Source organism: Coloeus monedula (genome assembly GCF_965178545.1).
Source record: "Coloeus monedula genome assembly, chromosome: 32".
NCBI classification, from domain to species: domain Eukaryota; kingdom Metazoa; phylum Chordata; class Aves; order Passeriformes; family Corvidae; genus Coloeus; species Coloeus monedula.
In genome coordinates this window covers 25442-40887 of record NC_138812.1, presented here as the reverse complement: position 1 = coordinate 40887, position 15446 = coordinate 25442, and the positions used below count along the sequence as shown (strand labels likewise).

At 55.3% G+C, this 15446-nt stretch overlaps 1 protein-coding gene across 1 annotated transcript; it reads left to right on the top strand.

Moving 5' to 3' along the window:
• Positions 1–33: 33 nt before the first annotated feature.
• LOC309583739 (protein NDRG2-like) lies at positions 34–6184 on the top strand. Its single transcript, XM_082299524.1, has 15 exons — positions 34–102; positions 216–265; positions 1265–1367; positions 1728–1848; positions 1987–2049; positions 2139–2199; positions 2879–2965; positions 3411–3467; positions 3722–3816; positions 4107–4151; positions 4321–4372; positions 4465–4512; positions 4591–4626; positions 4732–4783; positions 5743–6184. Exons 2-15 carry the CDS (start codon positions 221–223, stop codon positions 5883–5885), a joined length of 1008 nt encoding a protein of 335 aa, XP_082155650.1. The 5' UTR covers positions 34–102; positions 216–220; the 3' UTR covers positions 5886–6184.
• The last annotated feature ends 9262 nt before the right edge of the window (positions 6185–15446 follow it).

The window sequence follows — 15446 nt, the reverse complement described above, 5'->3', positions numbered from 1 at the left end:
CGTGGGAACAGGGCGGGGGCGGGGGGAGGGGCCCCGGGGTGGGGGAGGGGCCCCGGGGTGGGGGAGGGGCCGCGCTCAGAGGGCGCCTCAAGGTGGCCGCAGGTTCGGACCCCCCGCGGGTGGGGGAGGGGCTCGGGAGGGGGGGGGGGGAGGGGGAGTGGGGGAGGGGTCGTGACCTCTGACCCCGCCGCCCCCCCCCCCCCCCAAAATTCCAGGGTCAATGGAGCTGCACGAGGCCGCCCCTCCCCCACCGGCGGAGGTCAAGGTGAGGATTTGGGGGTGGGGGAGGGGCGGACACCCCTCCCCTCCCCCCAGCGCCCCCCTCCCCTCCCCCACCCCAAAATTCCCGGGGTTTCCGGGTTTTTTTTTAGGGGGGAAAACGGGATTGGGGGGGGGGGACAAAACCAGGGCGGGGGCGCGGGGGGGAGGGGCGCGGTTGGGATTTGGGGGGGGGGGGAGGAGAAAATCGGGGGGGGGAATTGGGGGAAAAATCGGGAATTTTGGGGTAGGGCGGGGAATGGTGGGAGAGGGGCGGAATTTGGGGATTTGGGGCTGGATTTTGGGGACAAAGGGGATTTTGGGGGGAAAAAAAAAAAAGAGGGATTTGGGGCGGAATTTGGTGATTTGGGGGACAAAGGGGATTTTGGGGGGAAAAAAGAGGGATTTGGGGCGGAATTTGGTGATTTGGGGGCAGAATTTTGGGGATAAAGGGGAGGGGTTTTGGAGATTGGGGAGTGAAAGGAGGAATTTGGGTCAGAGCCGGGAATGAGGGAGTTAAATCCTGGGATTTGGGGCATTTCCAGGCCAAATCCGGGCATCCGGGGGCCCAAATGCCAACTCTGGGGATAAAGCAGCAATTCCCGGGGTCTGGGAGTGAAAACGGAATTCTGGGGGCAAACCCGAGGATTTGGAGGGGGGAAATGAGGAAATTTGGGGTGAAAATGAGGAATTTGGGGACAGAAATTAGGATTTGGGAGCGAAAATGAGTAATCTGCGGTGAAAAGAGGGAATGTGGGGGGAAAGCGGCAAATTTGGGGTGAAAATGAGAAATCTGGGGTCAAACCCAAGGATTTGGGAGCGAAAACGAGGAATTTTGGATGGATTTCGGGGGCAGAACCTCTCTTTTTGGGCCATTTTTAGCCAAAACCCCCCCTTTTGGGGCCCAGGCCTTTCCGTGCCATTTTCGGGGTACGAATCCAGATTTTTTGGGGCTCGAATCCCCATTTTTGGGGATTTCTCTCTTTTCCATTCCTCTCCTTTCCAGCACCTCCTGGAAACGCCCTTCGGGGTCGTCCATGCGTGGATTTCGGGGTCCCCCCGGCCCGGCCGCCCCTCCCTGGTGACCTGGCCGGATGTGGGACACACGCGTGAGTCCCCTCCCCCACCCCGAGTGACCCCTGCTGACCCCTCCTCCGGAAAAAACCCAAAACCCACGAAATCACCCCCAAAACCCCCAGAAAGCCCCAAACCTCCCCCCCCCCCCCATCTCCCCAAAATCCCACAAAAGCCCAAAATCTCCCCCCAAATACCTCCCAGACTGCCCCAACTTCCCCCAAATCCTCCCCAAAATCCCTCCTCAAATCCCCCAAACTCTCCCCAAACCCCCCAAATGCCCCAGAGAGACACAAAACCCCCCCCCCTCGAAAAGCACCAAAAATCCCCCCAAATTCCCTTCCGGTCGCTTCCCCCACGCCGCTGACCGCCCCGCCGCCCCTCCCCCACCGCAGACCGGACCTGTTTTTCGGAGCTTTTTGGGCACCCGGAGATGTCGGAGATCGCCCGCAGCTTCCACCTGGTGCAGCTGGAGCCGCCGGGGATGGAGGAGGGGGCTCCTCCCTACCCCTCTGGGTAACGCCCCTCCCCAAAAAAACCGCCCCTCCCCCCCTCGCAGCCCCTCCCCCACCCCTCGTTTCCCTCCTCTTTTAACCCCCGACCCCTCCCGTGAGCCCCGAGGGAGCTCTGAGTGACCACTGACCCCCCCCCCAGGTACCAGTACCCCTCCCTGGAGCAATTGGCCGAGGTTGTCCCGGGGGTCCTGCAGGGCCTGGGGTGAGTGGGGGAGGGGTGGGGTGGGGTGGGGGGGGAGGGGTCAGGGGTCAGGCCACGCCCCCCGTGACCTTTGACTTCTCTCCCCTCAGCATCCGCAGCATCGTCGGGGTGGGGGTGGGGGCCGGGGCCTTCGTGCTGGCCAAGTTTGGGGTGAGTGGGGCCCAGGAACCCCCCCCAAAAAAAACCAAAAAAAAAAACAAAAAAAAAAAACCCCCCAAAAGCCCAAAAAAAAGTCCCAAAGAAAACCCCAAAAAAACCCAACGCCCCCCCCAAAAACCCCGATGAAAACCGAAACGCCCACAAAAAAACAACCCCCACCCCCCCCCCCCAAAAAACCCCCAAAAAATCCAACCCCCCCCCCAATAAAACCCAGAATTCCAACCCCCTCAAAAAAAACCAGAAGAAAACCCAAAAGACTCCTAAACAACCCCCAAATCCCCCCCAAACCTCCAAAACTCCCCCCCAATCCTCCCCCAAAACCCCAAAGCACCAAAATCCCCTCCCGAGCCCCCCAGTGCCCCCCAGTGCCCCCCAATCCAACTCCAAAACACCCCGAGCCCCCCCCAATCCCCTATAGAATGCCCCAAACCCCCCCAAATCCCCCAAATCTCCCCCAAATCCACTTTAATTTGATGAGGATTGGGGGGGGGGGGGGGAGGGGTTGGGGGGTCCTGGAGGAGATTTTGGGAGGCCTCAGGGGCACTTTGGGGTGGGATTGGGGGGTCCTCGGGGGGCATTTTGGGAGATTATGGGGGGATTTGGGAGGGATTTGGGGGTGGGTTGGGGGGGGGTCCAGGGGTCCCTTTGGCGTCACTTTTTGGGGTCGCAGCTGCTGCACCCCGAGGCCGTGGAGGGGCTGGTGCTGCTCAACCTCGACCCCCGTGCCAAGGGCTGGATGGACTGGGCTGCCAGCAAGGTGGGATTTGGGGGAGAATTCGGGGCATTTTGGGAGAATTCGGGGCATTTGGGGGAAAACTGGGGGGGTTTGGGAGGAAGCCTGGAGGATTTGGGGGAAATACGGGGGTTTCATGAGAGGTTGGGAGGAGTTTGAGGGGGATTTTGGGAACATTTGGGGGGATTTGGGGGGAGTTTGGGGAATTTGAGGAGGGATTTGGGGGGATTTGCGGGAGGATTTGGGGGGTCTGGGATGGATTGGGGGGTGTTGGGGGGGGGATTTGGGGCAATTTTGGGGTTTCTAGGGTTGATTTCAGGCGGTCTTTGGGGGGGTTTTGGCGTTGATTTTGTGGGGTTTGGGCGTTCCGGGGGGATTTTGTGGGTTTTGGGCTTTTTGAGGTTGATTTCGGGGGTTTGGGGGTCGTGCTGAGGGGGGGGGGGGTCTCACAGAGCTGCCCCTCCCCCAGCTCTCAGGGCTGACGACGTCGACGAACGAAATGATCCTGGGGCACCTCTTCACCCAGGTGGGGGGGTCTGGGGCTCCGTGGGGCCGGTGTGGGGGCTGAGGGTCCTTTTGGGGTCAGTTTGGGGGGTGTCTCCTGGGGATTTGTGGGGCTGGGGGTGTTTGGGGGGATTTGGGGAGTTTGCGGGGTCCTGGAGGTCACTGGGAGGTCACTGGGGGGGTGGACATTAGGGGGCGGTCAGTGGGTGGGCGATCACTGGGTGGTCACTGGGTGGTCACTGGGTGGTCACTGGGAGGTCACTGGCCGGTCCCCAGGACGAGCTGGCCGCTGCCTCTCCCATTGTCCGGCGGCTCCGGGAGCACCTGGCGGCCATGCCCAACGCCCCCCTCCTCTGGACCATGTACACCAGGTGAGGCTGTGGCCGGGGGCGTGGCCGGGGGCGTGTCCGGGGCGTGGCCTGGAGGGGTGTGGCCAGGAGGTGTGGCCTGGATGGGGCGTGGCCAAACAGGCCTCAAAGCCGGGGGGTGGGGGTGGGGCTTCTACCCCATTGGCCTTACTGGGATGGGCGGGGCTTTGTGGCGGGGGCGTGGCCTGGGGAAAGGGGGTGTGGCCAAAGGGGGAGGGGGCTAAAGGGTGGGGGTGTCTTGGGGAGGGGTGTGGCCATGGTGGGCGGGGTTAAAGCATCGCCCCTGCCCCCAGCCGCGGTGACCTCGGCTTGGAGCGGAGCGGGGCCAGAAGCCTGAGGTGAGTGACCACTGAGTGACCGCTGACCCCCGAGTGAGCCCTGAGTTACCACTGACCCCCGTGTGACGCCCGAGTGATCACTGACCCTTGATGCCTGAGTGACCCCCCACTGACCACTGACACCCAAGTTACTGCTGACCCCAGAGTGACCCCTTGACCCCCCTCCCAGCTGCCCAGTCCTGCTGGTGGTCGGTGACAACTCCCCACACGAGGATGCTGTGGTGAGTGGGGGAGGGGCAGGGCGTGGTCGCTCAGGGTGTGGTCACCTGACCCCATCCTGACTCCTTGACCCTCCCCGCGCCCCTCCCCCAAGGTGGAGTGCAATGCCAAACTGGACCCGACGCAAACGTCCTTCCTGAAGGTGACCTTTGACCCCTTGGTGACCACCAAGTGACCACCGAATGACCACTCGATGGTCACTCGATGACCTCTCTTGCAGATGGCCGACGGTGGTGGGCAGCCGCAGATCACCCAGGTGAGGGGTCGGAGGTCACCGGAGGGGTCGGGGGGGATGGGGGGGCTGGGAGTGGTCACTGAGTGGTCACTCAGTGGTCAGCGCTGACCATGCCCCTCCCCCCAGCCCGGCCGGCTGACAGAGGCCATCAAGTACTTCCTGCAGGGCATGGGCTACAGTGAGTGATGCCTATGCATGAGGGGATCATTAATATGCATGATGGTTTATTCATATGCACAAATACCAGGGGCCTGTGGGGAGGGGGCGTGGCTCAAGGTGAGGGGCGTGGTTTGGAGGGGAAATGGGCGTGGCTTTGGAGGAAGGGGGTGTGGCTAAAGGAAGGGGGTGTGGCTTTGGAGGAAGGGGGTGTGGCTAAAGGAAAGGGGTGTGGCTTTGGATGAAGGGGTGTGGCTAAAGGAAAGGGGTGTGGCTAAAGGAAAGGGGCGTGGCTTTGGATGAAGGGGTGTGGCTAAAGGAAAGGGGCGTGGCTAAAGGAAAGGGGCGTGGCTTTGGATGAAGGGGGTGTGGCTAAAGGAAGGGGCATGGGTTTGGAGGAAGGGGGTGTGGCTAAAGGAAAGGGGTGTGGCTAAAGGAAAGGGGCGTGGCTAAAGGAAAGGGGCGTGGCTTTGGATGAAGGGGTGTGGCTAAAGGAAAGGGGCGTGGCTTTGGATGGAGGGGGTGTGGCTAAAGGAAAGGGGCGTGGCTTTGGACGAAGGGGTGTGGCTAAAGGAAAGGGGCGTGGCTTTGGAGGGAGGGGTGTGGCTAAAGGAAAGGGGCGTGGCTTTGGATGATGGGGTGTGGCTAAAGGAAAGGGGCGTGGGTTTGGAGGAAGGGGGTGTGGCTAAAGCAAAGGGGCGTGGCCCGAGGTAGGGGTCTGGCGTGAAATGGGCGTGGCTCGTGGGAAAGGGGCGTGGCTTGGAGGAAGGGGCGTGGTCGGGTGTGAAAAGGGCGTGGTCTGGACAAAATGGGCGCGGTTTGGTGGAAAGCAGCTCGGTTTATTGGGAAAAGGGCCCTTTTTTACTGAGAAAAAGGCGCGGTTCGGTGGCAAAGGGTGCGTTCGGCGCTTTGGGTGTGGTTCATTCGGAAAGGGGGGCACGGTGCGGGCGCAGTTTGAGGACCACGGGCGTGTCCCCGCAGTGGCCGCCTCCGCCATGACGCGCCTGTCCCGCTCCCGAACCGGCTCGGTCACTGCGGGCGAGGGCGAGCGCAGCCGCAGCCGGACCCTGAGCCGGGGCAGCATCGGGGGCGGGGCCGCCCCTCCCCCCACCGCCAACCCCTGAGCGATTCCCACTTTTTTCCCCCCCGCAAAAATGCACCAGGAGCTCCCCCTGACCCCTGGGACCCCTCCGGGGACCCCCTGAATGACCCCTGGGGAGTCCCCAGAACACCCTGGGACTCCCCCTGGGAGGCCTGAGAAGCCCCCACAGACACTCCGCACCCCCATCCCCGAAGCCTTCTGGGGCCTCCAACCCCCACCAAGACCCCCCTGGACCCCCCCTCCATCCCTCCCTCGTCCCCCAGCAACATCTGGGACCCCCAACATGGGCTCCCTGTGGTGGCAATAAAGGGTTAAAGCAGTGCTATGTGTCCAGTACCTGCAGCGGGAGGGACACGGGGACACCAAAAGCGGGAGGGAAGGGGGGACAGTGGAAGGGGACGGGGACCAGTGGGAAGGAACTGGGACTCATAGAAGCAATCCAGTGACTGGAATGGAGAGGAAAAGAAGTCGAAGTCATCCCAGTGCTGCAGAACCTTTCAGAAACTCAGCCTAGGGCCCCCTGGAGCCATCCAGGACCACTCCAGGCCAGGCAGAGCCCGGGTTCCTGGCAGCAGTGGTCTGGGAGAACGCCGGTGCCGTTCGCAATTTTAGGAGGCGGCAGCCCACTCCTGGCCCCCAGTGCCTGGAGGGGAACGCCGGCCCTTTTCCACGTGAAACAAAACTCAGCCCCCCCACTTTGCTGATGTCAGTTCGGAGGTGGCTTTTTAACTCCAAGGGCAGCTGGAGCCACAGTTGCTGGCAGTGTCAGGCCAGGAGAAATCCTGGGCCTTGCACAATTTCAGGAGGCTGTAACCCAGTCCTGGGCGCAGGCGCCTGGAGGTGAAGGGTTGGGTTTGGAAAAACCTGAAAGGTCAGAACCATTCCACACACACACTCTCACAGGCAAACACAAACACATAGACAGACACAACCTCTCACACACAGATACAGTCACACGCTCTTCAGCTTACACACTGACTGCAGCCATGCATCAAAACACTCCACTGATGGAGAGACTTTGGTACATCTCCCCCGGCTGCCGCTCCTCGACATCAAACCGTAGATTCCGGGAAAAATCGGTAGCATCAGTGACCGTGGAGATCCAAAGCCGCCTCGGGACCTGCGAGACAATGTGAGGCGGTCAGAGAGTAGCCTGTGGCTAGGAGTTATCCCCACACCAGGCCCATAAATTTTCTGCCCAAAACCCCATAGAAAATAGATGAACCCTTAAGTTTTATGACTGTTCTACCTAACTGTGACTCTACGTGCCAGGGCAGGGCGGCTCCGACCCTAAGCGGCGCACGGATGGGCGGCACCCCAAATTAAGGAAAGATGACACGAGGGCTCGAGATGAGTCTCCAGAAGATGAATTCTCGAGTGGAATACACTTAGAGGCGATGGAACCTACTGGAATATTGCAGTCACTGAGGGAGGGTCCGATACCCTCCCTATAGAAGTCCAAGGGAATGGCATGTGAAAAGAAGCCGGTACCAAAACTGAGAAGGAAGACGGATGAGAACATCTCGTGTACTTCCTCCGGTCTCAAGAAGTAAGAAGGTAAAGATGCCAGAATAAGCCCCATCCGGGCAAGTAGGCAAGTAGAGTACAGCCAATACGGCCCAGAACAATGCAAAAAAAAATCACTGACGTGCAACAAAGCCCTGTGACACAGAGGACAATGGACACTACAGAACAAAGACACAACCTACAGAACACAGACACAAGTTGAAACTGCCCAGCAGTTTCACCTGATGGACCCAAGATTCCTACAGCAAGATGAGCCAGAGGCCGATGATGCCAAAGGAAAGAAAGCTCTATGGCAATAGCACATGATGGCGAAACATAAGTCCTTACAAGAAGTTAGTACCAGAGCTGTTAAGAGGATGCTCAAGAAGCTCAGGAGGCCTAGAGAAGAAGGCAACAATGGCTAGGGGACCAGGGCAATCGCTCCAGACCCAAAGGCGAGCTCCTCAGGCAAAAAGATCCGCGATGACATCGAGACTCAGAGAAGGCCGATGACGTGAAGCTCGTGAGAACACAGAGACGGGTCAGAACCACCCTGCCCGGCAAAAGGTCGGGCGATGCTGAGGAGAAACCCTCTCCCTTTACTTCCAAGGGGCCTATCCCCCTACGGCCCTCTCCTCTAAGCTAACTTCAAATTGCCTCCTGCAATTCCAAAGGGTTTTCCCTTGTCCCCACCACCGGTCCCAACACTTAGCTTTTGGAAGACGAGCCGACAAAATCCGTCCTCGATGGAAATGAACACACGGGCGCCGTGGATGTTGATACGGTCCCCAGGGTCTGTTTTCGGTGGCTGCAAAAATTCGGAAAAAAAATTCAAATGGTGATGAGACATCCCAAATGTGACCCCTTCTGCAAGGCCTCCCTCCCTCCTAAGGGCCGAGGCTCGTCACTTACCGGCCTTTTCCAAACTTCAGCTCCGCATCTGCTCACGGTACCTAAGAGAACAGAACAGAAAACATCACTGTTGCCCTCCAGAAGAACAAGTCCCAGGGCGCCCCAACACCACCTCTCACATGCTGAGAGACTGTGAAACCACCTCACCCCATTGACCGTGAACTGCTGCTGTCCCACTTTACCTCCTAAAAAGAAACACAACGAACAGCGCCGTAACACAGCCACCATTTACACTTGACCTGCAAACACAAACGGGGACTCACCTTCCTGCGGGAACCGCCTCACCTGGTGTGGGGTGCTCTGCCACGGACTTAATCCGTCTGCACCTGAAAGGAAGCGATAACAGAGTCCTGCAGGAGAACGTAACAGCTCCAGCCCTCCTGTATCAATCCAGGAATTCCATCTAGCATCCAACTCCACCCTACATCACAAATTTCAAGTCCCCGGGCCTTGTCCTATCACACCCATACACCAGGCTGTGCAGCAGGGCAGAGCAGCTCCGGGCCAAACCCAAGCAGGCACCCGTGACACAGCAGATGACAAACAAGAGGACAGGACAACGACAGAAAGCTCCTGGCAAGAAAAACGATCACAAGGACGGAGAAAATGCCGAATGAGATGACCTAGGCCAGACTGATGGTGAGCCGAGGAGGCTCCAAGAACCCTGGCAGAAGAACACATTAACAGAAGGACTTATCCTGAGAACCGCAAAGATGGATGCTCGAGAATCGCACGGTCAGAATCCTCTACCCATCCTTGCATTCTAAAAGTCCTAACCTGCTAGAATGGATCATTGCAGAGCTGTTGATGCAGCTCAGAATAAGACCGGAAAAGATGTCCAACTCGGAGCTTCTAAAGAGAGACGCGATGCCAACGCACCTCCAAGCTCACGAGTCAAAGGTTTGACAGTAATGGGCCAAGGAATGAAGAGATAGGAGATGTGGAGAATGATGCCCAGCCTTTCTGAGAAGCCCCTCAGAGGCCTGAGGAAAAAGACTCGAGACACCCAGAAGACGCAGAACACACATCAAACAAGTGACGTGACACTCACCGGGACCGCTCTGCCCTGTGCACCTCGGTGTTGCAAGCAAAAATGAGACTTCCCTTCTCTGTGGCCTAATGGGGCCTTTCTCCGATATCCCCCTCTCCAAAGCTGACTCAAAAACACCTCCTGGCGAGTCTTGACCCGGCACCCTGCTTTCACGCCCTCTCTGGGCCATAGCACAGGACTTATCTCTCAGGTGTGTGGGCACACAAATCGGCGTCAGGTGCAAAAGAAGGCGGCCTCAGAGGATGGGAAGTTCCTGCCGCCACTGGGCTGTTGTCTCCAAGTCAGCTACAACAAAGAAAACCAAACATCAGCATGTGAACTCAGTGGCATGTCGGGCAGAACCCGACAATTCTGCTACTCACCGCCTCCTAAGAGGGCCCGGCCCCTCGGGCCGCATCCTTCAGCCACGCGCCGAGCTCGACAGTGCCAAACCCAAGCAGGCACCCGTGACACAGCAGATGACAAACAAGAGGACAGGACAACGACAGAAAGCTCCTGGCAAGAAAAACGATCACAAGGACGGAGAAAATGCTGAATGACATGACCTAGGCCAGACTGATGGTGAGCCGAGGAGGCTCCAACAACACTGGAGGAAGAAGATGCAAACAGAAGGACTTATTCCGAGAACTGCACAGATGGATGCCTGAGAACCGTACAGGTGGAACCCTCCACTTGTATTTGCGTGCTTACGAGTCCTAACCTGCTATAATGCATCACTGCGGCGCACAGCTGTCGATACAGCTCAGAACAAGACCTGAAAAGAAGTCTGACTCGACGCTTCTAAACAGAGGTGCAATTCGAGTGCGCCGCCGAGCACGCGAGTCAAAGGTTCCACGCTATCAGCGTCGAGCCAAGGAACGCAGAGACCAGAGATGCTGAGAAGGACCCCCGGCCTTTCCAATAAGCCCCTCAAAGGGCTAAGGGAAAAGACACGCAAGACGCCCAGAAGGCAGAGAATGCACTATAGACAAGTGACACACACTGGGACTGCTCTGCCCTTGCACGCCTCAGCACTGTGATCAAAGGCGAGACTTTCCCCTAAAGGGGCCTAAGGGCCCCCTTCTCGAACATCCCCATCTCCAAAGCTGATTCAAAAACCCCTCCCGGCAAGCCCCGACACACCGCTTTCACCCCCTCTGTGGATTGTAACCCTTGACTCATCTCTTGGCCGTCCGGAGATGCGAATCCCTGTCGGGCACAAACGAAGGCCGCCTCGCCGTGTAGGAAGCTCCCGCCGTCGCCGGGCTGTTCTCTCTCAGCCGGCTACAACAAAGAAAACCAAACGTCAGAGCACGAACTGAGCAGCACCTGGGTCAGAACCCCACAATTCCTGTACTCACCGTCTCCTAGGAAGGCCGGGCTCCTGGGGCCACACACTCCGATCGTGCTCCGAGGCTGACGCCGCCGTCGCAGGGTATGCCTGGGTTCAGAGGAGACGAGGGGATGTGGCATTGCTGAAACTCAAGCTGACCCTCGCTTTTCTTCCCTCCCTCCCCAACTCGCCACAACCCCTCTGCCGTTGCCAAAGGCCACCGGGACAGTACCCTTGAATGGAAAAGGGAAAGGCTTCGTGGCAGAACCCCGTAACACTTCTGGAGGGCTCACGAGGGCGGCGGGCTGGGTCCCTCGGCCGGTCAGCGAGGGGGTTCAGCGTAATTCGAGCAGACCGCCTAAAACACTCAAACAATAACAGACGCTTGGAGCTGAACCAGAACCTGACACCCAAGCAATAACAGCTCCTGTCCACGGGTCGCCACTCACCTCGCTCCATCGACTTGACTGCTGCTATCTGGCTTTCCCTGTTAGAAATAAAGACACGGAACAATGCTGTAACACAGCCACCATTCACACCTCCCCTGAAAAGCTGAACACTGACTGACCTTCCTGGAGGAGAAGGGGCAAATCAAAATGCAAAGTCCTGTACCGACATAGGGTCCAAAAGCATCACACTGCCAGTTTAACTTCCCTCTGAAACGGCTGGATCATGACCTCTTTCTGCAGGGGTCTCTGTCATACTGCAGTAGTGGCTTGAATTCTGCAGACCACCTGTAAAACACAGAAAACAAAGGATGCTTATAGTTCCATCGCTAATACAACAACCCTGGTAGCACCCAGTTGTGTGCTGGAATCAATACTCATCTCTGCTGCCGGTATTCACCAGGCTCACGGTCCCCCCGGCGCCGATACCCAGCCGTGCTGAGTGCTTTGCATCCTCAAAATTAATGGAAAAGCCAAACAATGAGGTAAGCACAGAGCCAAAAGTCAGGCCGCCGCTCAGGGGTTGGGTGCCGTGGTCCTCCGGCCTCCTCCGTTCGTATCGGGTTTACATCCTATCCCTCCGTCTCTGCAAAAAGATTATTTGTCAAAGTCACTCAGACAGGGAAAGCTTAACCTTTCCCAAGTTCTCATTTCTCAAAGCAAACCTCCTCAGATCCCAGAAGAGCCTGCATTAAGACAAATACCTAGAGGACTGCAAGGTGTTCCTGCTGTCTCACCCCACCCCTGAATAGACCAGCCATGGTTGCTCTGTCTGAGGTGCAGCTCGGGTGGCTAGGCAAAGCTCAAGGTTACCGGTAAAATCTTCTTTCTATTCCACCTACTCCCCACTCTATTCCACAGGGCAGAGCAGTTCCAAGCTAAACACCGACTCAAACAAGACATTATGCTACAAGCAGTAGGACAAGAGAATGATAAAAAATAGCTCGACGCCAAAAAAGATGACCGATGGCACGGCAACAGTGGATGGAAGAGGCTCTAAGGACCAGAAGAAAAAACTGTAACAGAGTGACCCCGTTAGAAGAGCTGTCGGTCACGATGATCAAGACGGCTGAGAGACAATGCTGTGTTCAGAATGCTCCCCATATCCTTAGGATCTTATAAGCCCCAGGACGCCGCTATAGCTCACAGCTGGAAAGGACAGACAGCAACACGGCCGGGAACGAGGTCTTTTCTGAGATGCGATTCCTAGACGTGGCCGAGCCCACGGTAAAAGAACAAACGATATCGGTGTTGTGCCGAGAAGCGCAAACGTTCGAGAACCTATAGATGACAGCTGACACTCGGGATAAGGCCCTCGAGGAAAAAGGCAGAGATATCTGATCCACGGGATCCCAGAAACACGCTAGGCAACACACGACACACTAGAACTGCTCTGCCCTGCACACCCAACGGTTGCAATCAAAGGTAGAGCCGCTCCCTTTAGCTGTCCTAAGAGGCCCCTCAGAGGACATCCCTTTCCCCTCTGCTAATTTTTAAACCTCTCCCAGGAATTTCCAACCCCCTACCCTGCTATCATCCCATCTGGGGCTCGTGGCCCCCGACTTATCTTTCAGATAACCGACGACACGAATCCACGTCGGACATGAAACGAGTCCACCTCGGCCATCTCAGAAGGCCCCGTGATAACCGGTTAGCTTCTTGGTCTGCTACGGTAAAGAAAACCAAAATCAATGCACGAGTTTAATGGCACATGGGCCAAACACCAAGTTGGCTACTCGCCCTGTCGCAAGTGTGCCAGGGTCCTGGAGCCTAAGGCTTCATCCCGAGTCTAAGGCTGCGGCCGTTATTACAATGGGCACCCAGGTTAGCGAGAGACAAAGCTACGTGGCCTTTCTTTACGTGCCATAAGACACGTAAATGCAGCTTCTGTGCCTGTGGAAAAGCCTTAATGGCCCCCAAACAGACACCATTTCCCACTGTGCTGCCTTCAAAGCCCCTCCACCGTAACTCCTAACCCGGTACCCTGCTCACCCTCCCTCTCCCAGTCACAATCCTCCCTTTACCCATTGGAAAGCCTCAATCTGAGACATCATCTCTGACACAGGGCGGATTATAGGAGAAGGGTTCACGAAGGATGTCTGGACTTCAGGCGGCTCTCTTGAAAGCTGTTTATTGCCTAGGTGAAGTTACAGCAGCTCAGGGAGTGGGTATCCAGAGCCAGCCCTACAGCTGCCAGCTCCAGCTGTAGGCATACCTGAAGCCGCTTGCTGCTCAAGTTACAAAGCACCAGATACTTTTCTTTGCTGAGTATCTTAATACATAACAACCCATAAGCACCACACACAATACCTTTACATTTGCCTATAGCCTATCATAGCTACTACCATCACCATATTATAGTCATTATTATCCAATCACAAGAATAAGTAAGTTACAATTTAAGCTTACAGTGGAAAATTCTCAGACTTCTCTTCTTCTTGCTACATCGACATTTCTTGTTTGCCTGCCATATCTCTCTTTTTGGCAAAGAGATGTTTTCTATTTACTTATGCTCTTCTTGAGACTTATTTAATTGGTGAAAAACATGTCTTTGTTTGTAGTCACATGCCTTTGTCCTGCTCCTAAAAATCTCCTTCCAACTCATCTCCAACCTTTGCCTTCTCAGTTACTCAGCGCTCAGTGTTTCAGCAAAACATCTTTGACTCCATATCAAAACTTGCTTCCATTTCTACCTCACCCCCAGTTCCTACATTCAGAGATCTTTCTGCCAAGCCTACATAGCTGTGAAACTTTCTTACCAAACTTTCATCCTCCCCAACAGCAGATCCCTTTTGCAACACACTGAATTCGCTGAAAAAGTCCGAAGTACCATACTTAACACAGCCTGGAATTTCAGGGATTTGCAGTGCTTCTTAAAAAACAAAGCCAAAAAAAAAAAAAAAAAAAAAAAAGTTAAAAAAGCACTTTACCATCCCTGACACACAACCCAAAATCATTAACTTAAATACCCACTCTGTTCAATGCTATCTTCTTCACTGCCTCTGGCAATTTAGATGCCAAAAGCACCTGTTGAAAAAAAGCTGAGATAAACCGAAAGATTCCCTTCATTGGAATAAGAGAAGGGCTCTTTTACTAGTTAATCCCAGAAAAAGAATGAAGGCCTTTGCCAAATGCTGAGGTTAATATACCCCTGGCCAGGCCCACCTGTCCTTCCTAAGATGCTCTGGAAGAGGAAGGAGGCAAATAACACAAGGGGTAAAAGCTCAAATGAGCTGCAGCTGGTTAGCTCACCTGACTTAAGTTTGAGGTGAATAAAGCCATTTACATAACTAGTTACATGTGGAATACTAGTTAGTAATCACTAAGGAACAATTATGCAATTAACAACTAGCTGCATCACTTACCTGTCTGTGCTGCCAAAGCATAAAGTTTTATTTCTTACCCAGTCTCTGCCCTTTCACTTGATGCAGTTGCAGAAAAAAAGAAGGCATTATCATTTCCCTGAAGGAATTTTTCCTCTCCCCAGCCCTTTACTCACCGGACACTTAAGTCAGAGGATGCAAGCAGCTACAGCTCCTCTGAGGGCTTTTATACCTTGTGGTATTTGCCCCCTCCCTTTTCCTGGGAATCGTGGGAAGGAGAGGCGGGCCTGGCCAGGGGTATATTAACCCCAGCCTTTTGCAAGGGGATTTAGTCCCCCTGTGGGACTGATGGGGGTAAGGGCTCTCTTTTCATTTCAATGAAGGGACTCTGTTAGCCTTTTGTAGCCTTTTTTTTTTTTTTTTTCCTTCTTCAAGTGGGTGCTTTTAGCCTCTAAAGCAACAGAGGCATTAAAGACACTGGGAAGAAGATAGCATTAAACACAGGGAGTATTTAAGCTGTCAGTTTTGGGTTGTGTGCTCAGGGGTAGCAAGGTGCTTTTATGATGTCTTTTTTTTGTTCTTGTTTTGTTTTAGGAACACTGTAACTTCTGGGTTGCCTCGAGTACGAAACATCAAATTTTTTTCAGCCCCTTCATTGTGTCACAAAAGGGCTCTGCCCCACATCAACGATGGCATCCGAAATTGAGGCTTCTGATAGGTAAGTCATGGATTGTGACTGGGACAGGAAGCACGAGCAGGGTTGTTGAGGTACTCTACTTTCTTGGAGCAGGGTAAACGGGCAGAGGAGGCTGCTAAGTTCTTTATTTCATAGTCTTATACCTTTCTTGAAGGCTGAGTTCAAAGGGGGTTACATGATAAAGCCGAGCAGCAACAGCAGGCACAACTAGCTTCTTCTTCTGTATGCTCTATATATGCTCTACTCTATTTCTTAGACCCTATACAGTATTTTTTAGACTATATTTTTTCTTGTAGAAGTGCGGATTATATTTGCTAACTGATGAATAAGATTAAT

Coding starts and splice junctions, on each gene's coding strand:
- LOC309583739 (XM_082299524.1), top strand. CDS start 221: ATGGAGCTGCACGAGGCCGCCCCTCCCCCACCGGCGGAGGTCAAG. Junction 4,627..4,731: donor GGCAGCCGCAGATCACCCAG/GTGAGGGGTCGG, acceptor CCCTCCCCCCAG/CCCGGCCGGCTGACAGAGGC. Junction 4,784..5,742: donor CCTGCAGGGCATGGGCTACA/GTGAGTGATGCC, acceptor GTGTCCCCGCAG/TGGCCGCCTCCGCCATGACG.